We start from the raw sequence: 12,806 nt of genomic DNA, 5'->3' as shown, positions 1-12,806 counted from the left end.
CATTGTCAAATTGATGCCTTCTGTGGTAGTGGCTCTGGTTTTATATCCGGGTGTCAGATGATTTTTATGTTGTAGATTACTCGGTTACTGTTCGGTACTGTTTGCTAATTATCACTGCCTTATTCAACTGACTGCCTTTCAGTTGAAAAGCTCTTGTAGCGGTTTTTTGCAGCCTAGCTGGGATTCAAATTCAGACCGTTGCAGCCGAAGGTAAATGGCACAATGTTGTCGAAACTATGCCAGAAAGGCACCACCTTGAATGAAGAGAATACGGAACATAAGCACATTGATTGGAATTCCAGTAAAAAAAAACCGTAAATGTAAAAATAACAGAAAGGTGGAATTTTTAAGTTTCTGCCTCGTTAATTGCGGAGAAAACACTCAACTGCTTCCTGCAAAATATCAGAGCCACCCGATCATATGATATCCATTTCTCCAAATATAATATTTGATGCTGTTTCCATAACTAGCAGTATTAAGTTGTACAAAGTTCACTTGAGACTCTAGATAGTAGGAGCTCCATCAGAGGAAGAGTAGGCTATCACTCACCTATCTATATTTAAGAAAGAAGATAGGGATGCTTGTGGAAATTACGGAGGAATAAGTTTCTTAAATACAGGTTAGAAAATTTACACTAAAATTATTGCAAGCAATTTATCATCAGAAGAACAGAATGGTAGCAGACATGGAAGATTGCAATTTAGAGCCACATCTGGTCTTTATAGATTATGGTAAATCGTTTGATGACATTCACAGCGAAACGTTATGGAGAATAATGAAGAAACGAGGATATACAACGCTATACAAAGTTTAGAAGCGATTGAAATTATTCAAGGTGTTAGACAGCGATGTAACTTATTTCTAACTCTATTCAATATATAAGTATATCAGGGGCGGATTTTCAGCGTGTGCTAGGTGTGCTGTCTCATCGATGGACTAGTAATATCACTGATATTATATTTTTGAATTTATTCCCGTTAAAGACTCCCCTAATTGTTTCCAGACTTCGCGAGATTCCTAAAAGTTAACACAATATACTCATGTTTCATGAAGAGGTAAACGCTAAACATTGCATCATATTCGCGTTGATATCCCGGGTGTGCCGTCAAATTCATACATCGTTGAGCCCTTTGAAAAGATGTACACATGGCGCAGAAGGTCAAATTTTTAGCGTTATAGTAGTTTTAAACCGCTCAGAAGGCAAGGCAGGGTGAGCTCTAAGACAACAGCACCTAGAACGGTGCTGTTGTGTTAGAGCTCAAGATGCACGATTCTTGGGTGGAAAGCATTTGGAAAATTTCATTCAAGTGTCAACTATCATTATGCCTGAAGAGAAAAGATTTTATCCAATAATTCTTTCTATATTGGCATGTGGTTGTGAACCATGGACACTAAATGCAAAGGAAATTCAAAAATTAAGAACAACACAGGTTAGTATGGAAAGAAGTATGTGTAGTATTACAAGACTGGATTACAAAAGGAATACATGGATAATGTATTCCTTTTGTGAATACATTATACAAACCAAAGTCTCTGACATCATAGGAAGAGTGAAACATCTGAAATAGCATTGGGCTGGACATATTGCTAGAAGACAAGATCAACGATGCACAAAAGAACTGCTTAAATGGATTCCACGGGAAGAAAAATGATCATGGCGTCAACCAAAATCATGGTGGATTGATGATATCATCAGATTTGCAGGAGTGACATAGAAAGGAGAGCCTGGACCAATGGTTTGGGAGTAATCTTGGAAAGGCCTTCATCTAGCAGTGGATTGACAGTGGCTGTTAATGGTGATGACACACACACACACACACACACACACACACACACACACACACACACACACACACATATATATATATATCAAGGGTTATTTTTCTAGGTATGCTAGGTGTGCGGTGCTCATCCACTGAATAGCAATATCGCCGATATTATGTTTTTGCATTTATTCATGTTAAACACTCCACTAATTGTTTCCAGACTTCGTGTGATTGCTAAAATTAAACACAATATACTAATACTTCATTAAGAGGAGACTTTTCGATGCGTAAACAATGTATTACATTTGAGTTAATAAAGCCTGAGTATACATTCGAAATACATGCACCCTTGTTACCTTTGAAAAGATGTACAGATGGTGCAGCTGGTCAAATTCTTAGTGTTCTAGTAATTTTAAACCACTCAGAAGGCAAGGCAGGGTGAGCTCTGAGAACAATAGCACCTAGAGGCTGTAATTGGTTACTGTGTCAACCAATCCAATCGAATGTTGTCAATTATGATGATTTGCTGTTTTTGTTTTCTGAGTTTCATCTGTTTTGCGTGCATGAAATGTAAACCGACGTGGTCGCAAGTTTTTATATATAATATAGACAAGTTTTTAATATATAATTTTCGATAAATCTTTGGCCATATTTTCAATGGGAAACGGTATTGTAATCGAAGGAAGTAAGCCTCATCCTTCTCTTTCAAATTTTACACCTTGAGTAATTCAAATATACTAACAAATATAGCATTTTCCTTCATTACTACGTTATTCTACAATTAATTGCATTGGATCAATTAAGATGAACACTGATGTGCTATACACTTTTAAAACCTTCATACAACGATAAAAATGCAATCATACCATCAAACGAACGTCAAGTTTGTAGCGCTGGTTGAATAAGCTGCGACAGCACACAACCGAAATTGGCAGTGACTCCACTGCTATATAATATACTAAATAAGCTAACTGTTTTTATTCATCTACTCCCTATCTTATAGGGAGTAGATGAGGCCTTTTTAACCCTATCGAGCTTTTGGAGACTGAGTGGGCAGTTCAATCTTCACCAGTAGCCAATCAGAGATAGCTGACCGATGGCTATCACTAATTATAGGCGGCCACCGATGAAGAGACCGGCAAACAAGTACTGCGATATCTTGGTACCTAACCTTAATAGAATGTGTTATTGTCTGATGTCCGTTCTACTGTCGATTTCTGTTCGAGTCTAGTCGCAGACTGGAGGAACTTTTTCTAAGCTTATCTTCGACCGGTTCCCGAGTTAGTCGATCTCGGCACGGGCAAGGATTTTTACTCCCGGAAACTCGGGAGTAACATATCATGTGGCACCAAGAGATGGCAACACTTTTTTGCTGCTCTCTTCATCAGTAGTCACTTGTAATTAGTGATAGACATCGGTCAGCTATCTCTGATTGGCTACTGATGGAGATTGAACTACCCACTCAGTCCCCAAAAGCTAGATAGAGTATAAAGGCCTCGCTTACTCCCTATAAGAGAATAAAAGCCATATGTATTTGTTTTTGATATATATATATATATATATATATATATATATATATGTGTGTGTGTGTGTGTGTATGTGTGTGTGTGTGTATATATATATATATGTGTGTGTGTGTGTGTGGATCAGATTATTAACATATTAAAAACAGCAATAAAACAAATGTATCGAGTTAACCAAAAGAACTGTCATGAATACAAAGCTGGATGCATATGATGAATATTTTACAAGACAATAAAGATGAACTTCAAAAATCAGTTTATGATTTAAAGAAAATTGGCCAAAATACAATTTAAAAATTTCACAACAGAAAACAAAAGTTATTATGGGGGTTTATAGGTCGAAGATGCTGACATAATAACATATCTAGAAGATATGCAATATAGATGAAAAATAAAGAAATTTCAGAAAATATCTGGAACAATTAAAAGGATACTGAATAACAAATAAGATGAGAAACTCAACTAAAATTTTATAAACTAATGACTATTCCCATTCTATTATATGATTCAAAAAATACGGACTGTTGATAAGAAAGATGAAAAGAAATAGAAGCTTCAGAAATGAGATTTCTAAGAGCAGTTAAAGAGTGCATAAAATTGGATCATAAGATATGATGACATCCGAAGAGAGCTAGATACTTACAACGTAAATGAAGAGCTCAATGAATATAGAGGCAAATGGAAGGAGCACCTATTTAGGATGGAAAGATATTAGCTACCAAATGCAGAAGATAAATATAGACCAAAAGGAAAGGGAGAAAGAGAGAGAAAGGACGACCAGCTGCAAGATCAAAATTGCAGTGAAGAAGAAGTGATATCAAATATGAAGGGGATTGGCGCACCTCATATTTTCCATATACAAATATTCTATCTTAGTTTTAATAACTTGAACGCAATCGCAAATGATTTTCTGAGGGCACTGACTCTTTGTTTCCGAAAATAATAGAACATGCTAGTTTTCCTAACCAGTATGGGTTCCAACTTACTTTGAATCCCTTGAAAGCTAAATAGACTCTAGTAGGTAATGAAATACACCGGTACCTGAAACCTGCCTTGCAGACATTTTAGCCACTAAAAGTTGAAGTGTTCCATGCTCCTGAACCTTATTCAAGTATAAAAATCTACCCATAAAGTTGTTATCTTTTAAGATAATTTCATATTTTCAACAAATAACTTTCTTGTTTATATATATACAGTATATGACCTTTGCTGTTCGTTTTTATAAATAAAAATTAGATCTTCTGATTGCTTCATTTTCATGTGTCGATTATGAAATTTAGTCGAATCATGAGAAACATGATTAGACATTATTGGAGCAATAATCTCCTGGAATCAAGGGAGGTATTGTTCCAATATGTAAAGGAGGCTGAAGAAGGGAGTGTAGTAACTATAGAGGAATGACATTATTGTATCAATGTGCAAAATTTTATGAACAGATAACGACAACAAGAATGAGAGATAAAATAGAGGAAGGCCTGAGAAAGCGGCAGTAGTTTTTTGGTAAACGGGCGATCAATTTTCGATATGAGTTTTCTCCTGAGGGAAGAGATGAAGGACCACTACAGATTTAAACAAATAACATATTTATGACCTTTCTTGATTTGGAAGAAGCCTTTCATTAGGTTCAAGAGAAGAAGCCCGGGAAAGCTTGGAAAGACAAGCATTAAAAAAGAAGAAATTTTCATTATCATAAATATGTGTTAAGTCTAAGAGCTGTGTGGAAAAAAATTTGTTAATTCGGAGTGGTTTATACTTAATCATGAACTGCAACAAGGAATGCAAGGAACTGCCAACCAAGTATATAATTTCTTGGTATCTTTAACTTTGGATTAACAGGTGTTACTTTTTTTACATTTTGTCTTATGCAAAAGAGATGCGGAGACTGAAAAAAGAGCGAGATAAGGATACAAGTAATTTAAACAAAAGTTTTAATGACATACTTGGCAAAACCAAGGAAATATGTAATAAGAATTATGGACATTAGGAATATGAGAATAGAAAGTGTTTAAAATGCATGTGAACTTGGAAGGGGACCACTCGTTCGATGCTGTTGGCACACTCTCCCTCGATCAGTCTTTGGACTCCCTGGAGGTGTCAAATAATAATAATAATAATAATAATAATAATAATAATAATAATAATAATAATAATAATAACTCTCGCCTGAAGTGGTTTGGACATATAATGAGAAAGAATTTAGAACGAATAGGAAGAAGAAGAAGAATTTATGAAATGAAAATTGAGAGGAAGAGACCAAGTGGAAATCCATGGAAAGATGAGAATAGATAAGAGAAGACTTAGAAAAAAATAAATCTGAACTCGAATACTGTTCGTGAAGAAAGAATTTGAGAAGATAGAAATATCGAAAAAGTTGAGCTGAAATTTTGTTACAGAAGTTGTTGAAAAGGAAGTTTGACAATTAGGAATTTTTAGCCTTTTATGGGATAAAAATTCTCTGACTAAATACAGGTAACCCTCGTATAATGCGGTACTTATACAACGCGGTTTCGATATAACGCGGTCTACAAATTGTAGTAACCCTTTATCTTTTCATATGTTTTTTACCGTGAGACTTAAAAATCAAATTTTTTCTTCGTAAAATTTGTGTCTGCCTGTATCCCGCATGTAATTATAAGTAGCGAATTTATATTAAGGGAAATACCCTTTACCACGCATGTATCGCAATTGTTTACCGTATAAAACGTTTATTGTTGAAAATTGTCCTCGTTTCTACCAGGAAAGTGCATTAAAAATCATAAGTGTGTGTTCATCTCAAGCTGAGCACTTTATTTTCTGGTAAGTTACATACAATATGTAATGTTTACTTTTTTGTGTAAAAAATTATTTTTATTGTAATGGTCACAAACAGCAACGAAAGGAAAAAACCAACATCAAAAAAAAAAAAAATCAGCTAACGTCTTTTTATTTTCGTATATACATATAGCGAGTAGGCGAGGCCGTTTTTAGCCCTATCTAACTTTGAAAACAAAATTAATTTCTCTCCAAGAAAAATATTCAAAATCTTGGATCGGTTGAAAAATGGAGAAAACTGGGAGTTTTAGCAGGGACTTTGAATTTAAATGAATCAACAATTCGAACAATCAAACAAAATGAACGTAAAATCCTAGAAAGTGTTTATTGCTGGGTCAACGATAAGTGCAAAGCGCGTTGCTCGTCTACGCGATATTCTAATAGAAAAATGGAGAAATCTGTAATGATTTCGATATAAGATTACACCTCAAAAGAAAATTCCTATGGATAGAAATATTATTAAACAAAAAGCTCTCCAAGTTTATAAACATTGAATTGCAGACCAGGTGTTCAATGAGGATGAATCCGGGTTATATTGGAAAAAAATGCAAAAACGCACCTATATTTCGAAAAATGAAAGATTAGCTCATGGATTCAAAGTTTCCAAAGATAGAATTACTCTACTGTTTTATAGTAATGCATCAGGTGATTACATGACAAAACCAGTGTTTATTAATCAATCCTCAAATCCTCGTCCTATGAAAGATTAAAATATGCACTATTTTATTTTGCCTAAAACATTTATGCATTATGTGCAATGAAGTTTAAGTATAATTTATAATTTTTATACTTTTATACTATGTATTTAGGAGGCCTGTGTAGCTCAGTGGAAGTGGCGCTTGCGTCCTCTGCGCTTGGTCGCTTGAAGTCAGACTTAAGTTCAAGTCTAGTCTCCGACTGGAGGAACCTTTTCTAAGCCTTTCTTCGACCGATTCCCGAGTTAGTCGATCTCTGGCACGGGCAAGCGGGTTTTTCCTCCCGGAAACTCGGGTTTTTCATCCCGTAAACTCAAGAAAATCGACCGTAGTACCCACATTATGTCAGACAGTAACATATCTTGTTAGGGTTAAGTACCAAGAGATGGCAGCACTTGTTTGCCAGCATCTTCATTGGTGGCTGCTATAATTAGTGATAGACATGGGCCAGCTATCTCTGATTGGCTACCGGTGGAGATTGAACTGCCCACTCAGTCTCCAAAAGCTAGATAGGGTTAAAAGGCCTCGCCTACTCCCTATAAGGGAATAAAAGACGTTAGCTGATTTTTTTTATTTACTATGTATTTGTTTCATAGTTTATGTTTTCTTAACTTACATGAATTACCTGAATGAAATAAAAATATATTTTTGTTGGATATGTCATTGTTGTTTATATAATTAAAAAAAGAAAACGATTTCGGAACATAACTCTACTTTTTCTGTGCGATCTGAGGCTGGCATAACGCGATTTATATAACGCGGCATTTCTGCGGAACCTAACCTCCGCGTTATACGAGGGTTACCTGTATTTTGATTTTCATGTTGGTTTAGACTGTGATTGTTTTTTCATATGAAATTACTGAGAGGGCGCCATTTTCGCTTTCAGAAACACATGGATACCAAAGGTGGATGTGCTGCAACATTTCTTTCAGTACCAAAGCGAAAAGCAGAAGCTGCGGAAAGCACATGTAATTATCTTTCACTTCTTTTATTATGTTTCATAGATTATTGTAAGATTAAGAATGACTGTTGTTTCCGAGTCTTCATTCCCTTTGAAATTTCAAAATTAGCATATCTGTGGTATACCATGAAACAATTTGGAAATTATCAGTAATATAACCAGCCTAATCTGTACTTGAGTATTGCACTATTTAAAAAGTCTGCTTTATTCATGAGTTGAAATAAGGTATGAATATGTAAATCGCTGCTAAGTAAAAAGACTTTACATAACAACGAAGCTGTGTGTGTGTGGGTGCATTAAAAAAAAAAAAAGGAAAATAATTAAATTTCTATTGCCAATGTTCATCTACTTTAACTGAGTTGATTTTATCATCCCACTATGTCACACCAAAGTCATTTATATAAGGTTTTGTTTGGTAACAGTTACCTACCACCAGTAGTACAGTTCTTATTTCTAATTATGTCATGATGAGAGGAATCTTTATATGGGGTTTCAGTTGAAGGTGAGTAATACTGATGGTGGTGATGGGTAGTAGATTGCTTAGGTGGTAGTGGAAGAATTGAGTAGTGGCGAGATGTATGTAGCAGAGTAAAATGGAATGGCCTTCTGTGATATTACTGTGCTGATAAAATTATATCAATATAGTATATGTGTAATGACATATTTACAACACTGGTGGACTGGTATCCTGTTGCAGCAAATGCAGGCTAGTGTATAGTCTCAGGAGCAGGATTTCTGGATTATCTACCGTTATCTTACTCATGGTATGAATGTGCTATACGTTTCGAAACTTTTGTGGGTGGGATTCACATATAGTGTGCCTTTCCATAATTTAAATACAGTATTGTACACTTGTTCTCTGTATTAACATTATAACTGCATTCTTGAAAAGTAGCATGATATGAAAATGAAATGGATCTAAGAGAATCTGATATTTTCATTGAGTATGTAATTGATATAGAATATGGCTGTCATTGGATGGTGACATTGACATGAGTAGCATTTTATTGGATAGACATTTGCAGTTTAAATGAAACAGTTTAATGATTATAAATTAAGATAATAATATATTTTTTATGAAATTGCTTGACTTAGAGCACACACATTCTTTTTTGTTTTGTTTTCATCAAATTTGAAACAATGTAAACACTTAGAATGTTTGAAACTTGTGTCTAACAAATAAAAAATAAACAAACACGATAGGAAAGTGACTGCTTTGAACCACACCAGAGTGATATTGCAAACATTTCTGTTCATGGCACACTTGACCTATGAAACTAGGCTGCTGTCTAATTAGATGGTTTAGAATAGCCAAATTACTGAATCTGTTAATAATTATAACAGACTACACGTTATGTTAAATTATACTATGTTAAAAGTCAATCTACAGAAACAGAAAAGGAAACGAGAACAAGATTATGGTTTGGTTATAGGAGAGCTATTATCTACAGTATATTTGGGGTGAGAACTTGTTCAGAAATGGTTCATGATTTTGTAGAATGAGGATAGTATTCTGGTTAGTAGGCAAACAATTTGTTTGATAATTACTGATAACAAATAATTTGGCTTCTCTTCCAGCTTGAGCTGTTAAATTAGAGAGACAAACATAGTTTTAATTATAAATAATTTAAGCTTTCAAGGGAGTCAGATTGGCAGAGTGTAAAATCAACCTTAAGAGGTCAGTGTGGTCATTGAATAGATGTAGCAGATGAAAGCAGCAAAGTGGATGCTGATTCAGGATTATAATCAGTTAGGTTTAGATGCATGCAAGTGATGGTATGTGCTTTCCAATGTTAATATTGAGGCCCTGAATGGTGAGGTGAATTGGGTGTGTAAGAATTTTATGTCTGTGTGGATATTTAAGTATTTTTGGAATATATTTTTTGTTTTGTGCAGTTTTTGTTATATTTTTCTATTATTTTTTATTTTTTGTTGATTTTTGTGCATACCTGCTACAACATGTTGGAACCCAGATTCAGTCTTGATCTTCCACTTTGTATCTGAAATACAACTTGTACAATTCCTGGATCAGTGCATTGAAGGCAAGTTTCAGAGATTTTGTCACTTTATCACACATACATGTATAGCAAGATGGTATTCTTAATCTGATATGCACCTGCAGTCAGAAGTACTGTTACTATTCATAGTAGTGCAGTCACAGTATATGAGTGAAGTTGTCATTGGTCAGTGGCAGGGATGCATGTCACAATACTTATTCTTTGCACATAATTCCTGCATGTCTTACAGGTGTTGATGACCTTGAACACTGAGATATTCTTTCAGCATTGTGACATAATACTGACTGAATACAAAACTGGCATTCATATTGCTCAGTCATCCACAGTACATCTATTAATGAAACCTTAACAATATGGATACCAGTTATTTAGTCAGTGAGAGTATTGTGGAATGGCCTGGTTTTGTCTAAAGGAACAACTCGGTGTTGTTTAATGTTATAAGAAAGTGAAATCATTATTATTATTAACATCAACATCTGACCTCCATGGAGTCAGGAGGTCAGATGTTGATGAGGATTAGTATCATGCACACAGTGCTAATCCAACCGTGCTTTAAACTGATTCACTGTGTCTACACCCACAGCATACTCAGGCAATGCATTCCACTCACCAACCGCTCTCCATGCAAAGAACCTACTCTTCGCTCCTCTGCTCACACCCTCCTTATACAGTTTCCAGCGATGGCCTCTTGTTCTACCCTCCCTCTCTCATTCTATTAAAAATCTCTTCATGTTGATCCGATAACACTCCTGACTAGCTTATGTCTATCACATCCTCCCCCCTTTTTTCTCCTATTCACGAGGCTCTGCAACTTACATTCTCTCAATCTGTCCCCGTACTCCATATTTCCAAAGCCCACTGACCACCTTTGTGAATCTTCTTTGGACCCGTTCTAACATTTCCTCATCACCATGAAAACCCGGTGACCAAATCAGTGCACAATAATCCGTATGAGGGCTGATCAAGGCCTTATACAATGGCATAAACTCTCTCTTTCTGCATGCCAGGGTCCCCAACATCATTTCCTATTATCTGATGTGACATCTTCACAACTTATGTGCTGTCTATCCCCTAAATTTCAGGTCCTTGTCCATCATGACTCCTAGATCTCTCATCTCCTCTACTTTCTTTAAAGTTTCACCACCAAGTTGCTTACCAAATCTCAAAACCTTACACTTTGCAACATTGAACTGATAGTTCCACTTACCTGCCCATTCATGCAATCTGTTCAAGTCTTCTTATAAGGCCATAACATCCGCTTGACTCTGCATTGCCCTCCTCAGTTTTGCATATCTGCAAACAGCTGCATATCACTAGCTAAAACCCATTCCAATATCATTAACATACAAATTGAACAACAATGGCCCCAAAACTGACCCCTGAAGCACACCACTAGTGACCTTTCTCTTTCGGGATACTGCATCCCCATAATACAACTTTCTGATACCTATCTGACAGCCAGTCACTGAACCAACTCAGAAGTTTGTTATCCAATCCCATCTGTTTCAATTTATTTAATAGCTTGTCATGTGGCAGTCTATCAAAAGCCTTTGCTGTTATAGTTATAGCTTTCAGAATATGTTGTAATTATTGTACTCTTTCTTTATAGTCAGTTCCTGGAAGCAACAAAGAGTCGAAATGAAAAAGAAAAAACCAATGGAAAACGATGTTATTAAAATTACTAACTTTTCATGGACACTTGCACCTGTTCTTCATGATGAATATTTTGAAAGTGTACAAAAAGGTATGAAAAACTATAATCTGTTAAATAAAAAAGAAAACTTGTTTTCTGTGACACAGAGTAGTGGATTTGTAGCTCAGTATTTCCTAAACTTTTCTGACGATGGAACACTTCATAAATCCTGAAATTTTCATGGAATACCTTGGTTATTTAGTAATGTATTAATTAATACTTGTTAATTTAGCTAATTTTTTATTATTAATTAATAATTAATTATTAAACATCATTAAATTAATTTGTGCTCATTGACATATCCCATTCTGATCACCAAAAATTTATAATAAGCACAGGTAACCCTCATATAAAGCAGATGTTAGGTTCCATAGAAATGGCATGTTATATAAATCACATTATGCGAGACTCGGATCACAGAAAAAGTAGGGTTATGTTCCGAAATCGTTTTTTTTTTTTAAATTATATAAACAGCAATGACATATCCAAGAAAAAAATATTTTTATTTCATTTAGGTAATTCATGTAAGTTAAGAAAACATAATATGAAACAAATACATAGTATCAACTTATAAAAATTACAAATTTTAGGTAAACTTCATTGCACATAATACATAAATGTTTTAGGCAAAATAAAATAAAGTGCATATTATAATCATTATCACTGTCTTCAAAACTAACATTTCGTAGATGTTCTTTATTTACGATTGGCCAGACGTCCTCATCACTTGAAATCTCTTGGACATCATTTGTATAATTCTCATTGCATACTTCAGCTGGCCGAGTTATCAAGAAGTCAGTAATAAGACCTTGCTTACACTACCCTGCAATTTTTTTTATTATTAAGTTCATAATATGGAGCTAAACAAATATCCAATTGGCTCGTGAATTTTCCAGAGCGCTCCATCAAGGGTTCATTATCCGTAAAATAACTTACTAACTTTCTTGCCAAATTCAATCCCTCTGCTAATTTCTTTAAACTGAATTCTTTAACGGATACATCACAATCAGAATCTTCAGCAGAACTTTCCCTGCCATTTGGTTTGACGTCATCTATTAATTGTACCAGTTCCTTCTCATTTAAATCTGTTTTTCCCATCAATTAATTCACTAGTTTCATTTTCAACCATATCGCAAAAGTCTTCTAAGTGGTGATTACTATAAAAATAAATTTTTACGTAAAAAAAACATTACATATGTAGGTAACTCACCAGAAAATAAAGTGCTCAGCTTGAGATTAACAGACATGATTTTTAATGCGCTTTCCTGGCAGAAACGAAGACAATTTTCATCAATAAACATTTTATACGATAAACAATTGATTTGCATGCATGCTAAAG

At 34.9% G+C, this 12,806-nt stretch overlaps 1 protein-coding gene across 1 annotated transcript in view; it reads left to right on the top strand.

The window, feature by feature from the left end:
* The window catches only part of LOC150101654 (tRNA-specific adenosine-34 deaminase regulatory subunit adat3), a 79,019-nt gene that overhangs the window by 9,570 nt on the left and 56,643 nt on the right, over positions 1-12,806 (top strand). Inside the window, exon 2 of the mRNA XM_090399886.1 lies at positions 11,384-11,518. Within this exon, the coding sequence (XP_090256012.1) occupies positions 11,384-11,518 (135 nt within the window). The remainder of the gene's footprint in view (positions 1-11,383; positions 11,519-12,806) is intronic.

Source organism: Typopeltis vanoorti, chromosome 11 (genome assembly GCF_054136105.1).
Source record: "Typopeltis vanoorti isolate ZY-2024b chromosome 11, IOZ_Tvanoo_1.0, whole genome shotgun sequence".
NCBI classification, from domain to species: Eukaryota; Metazoa; Arthropoda; class Arachnida; order Uropygi; family Thelyphonidae; genus Typopeltis; species Typopeltis vanoorti.
This window is presented reverse-complemented; position numbering and strand designations above follow the sequence as displayed.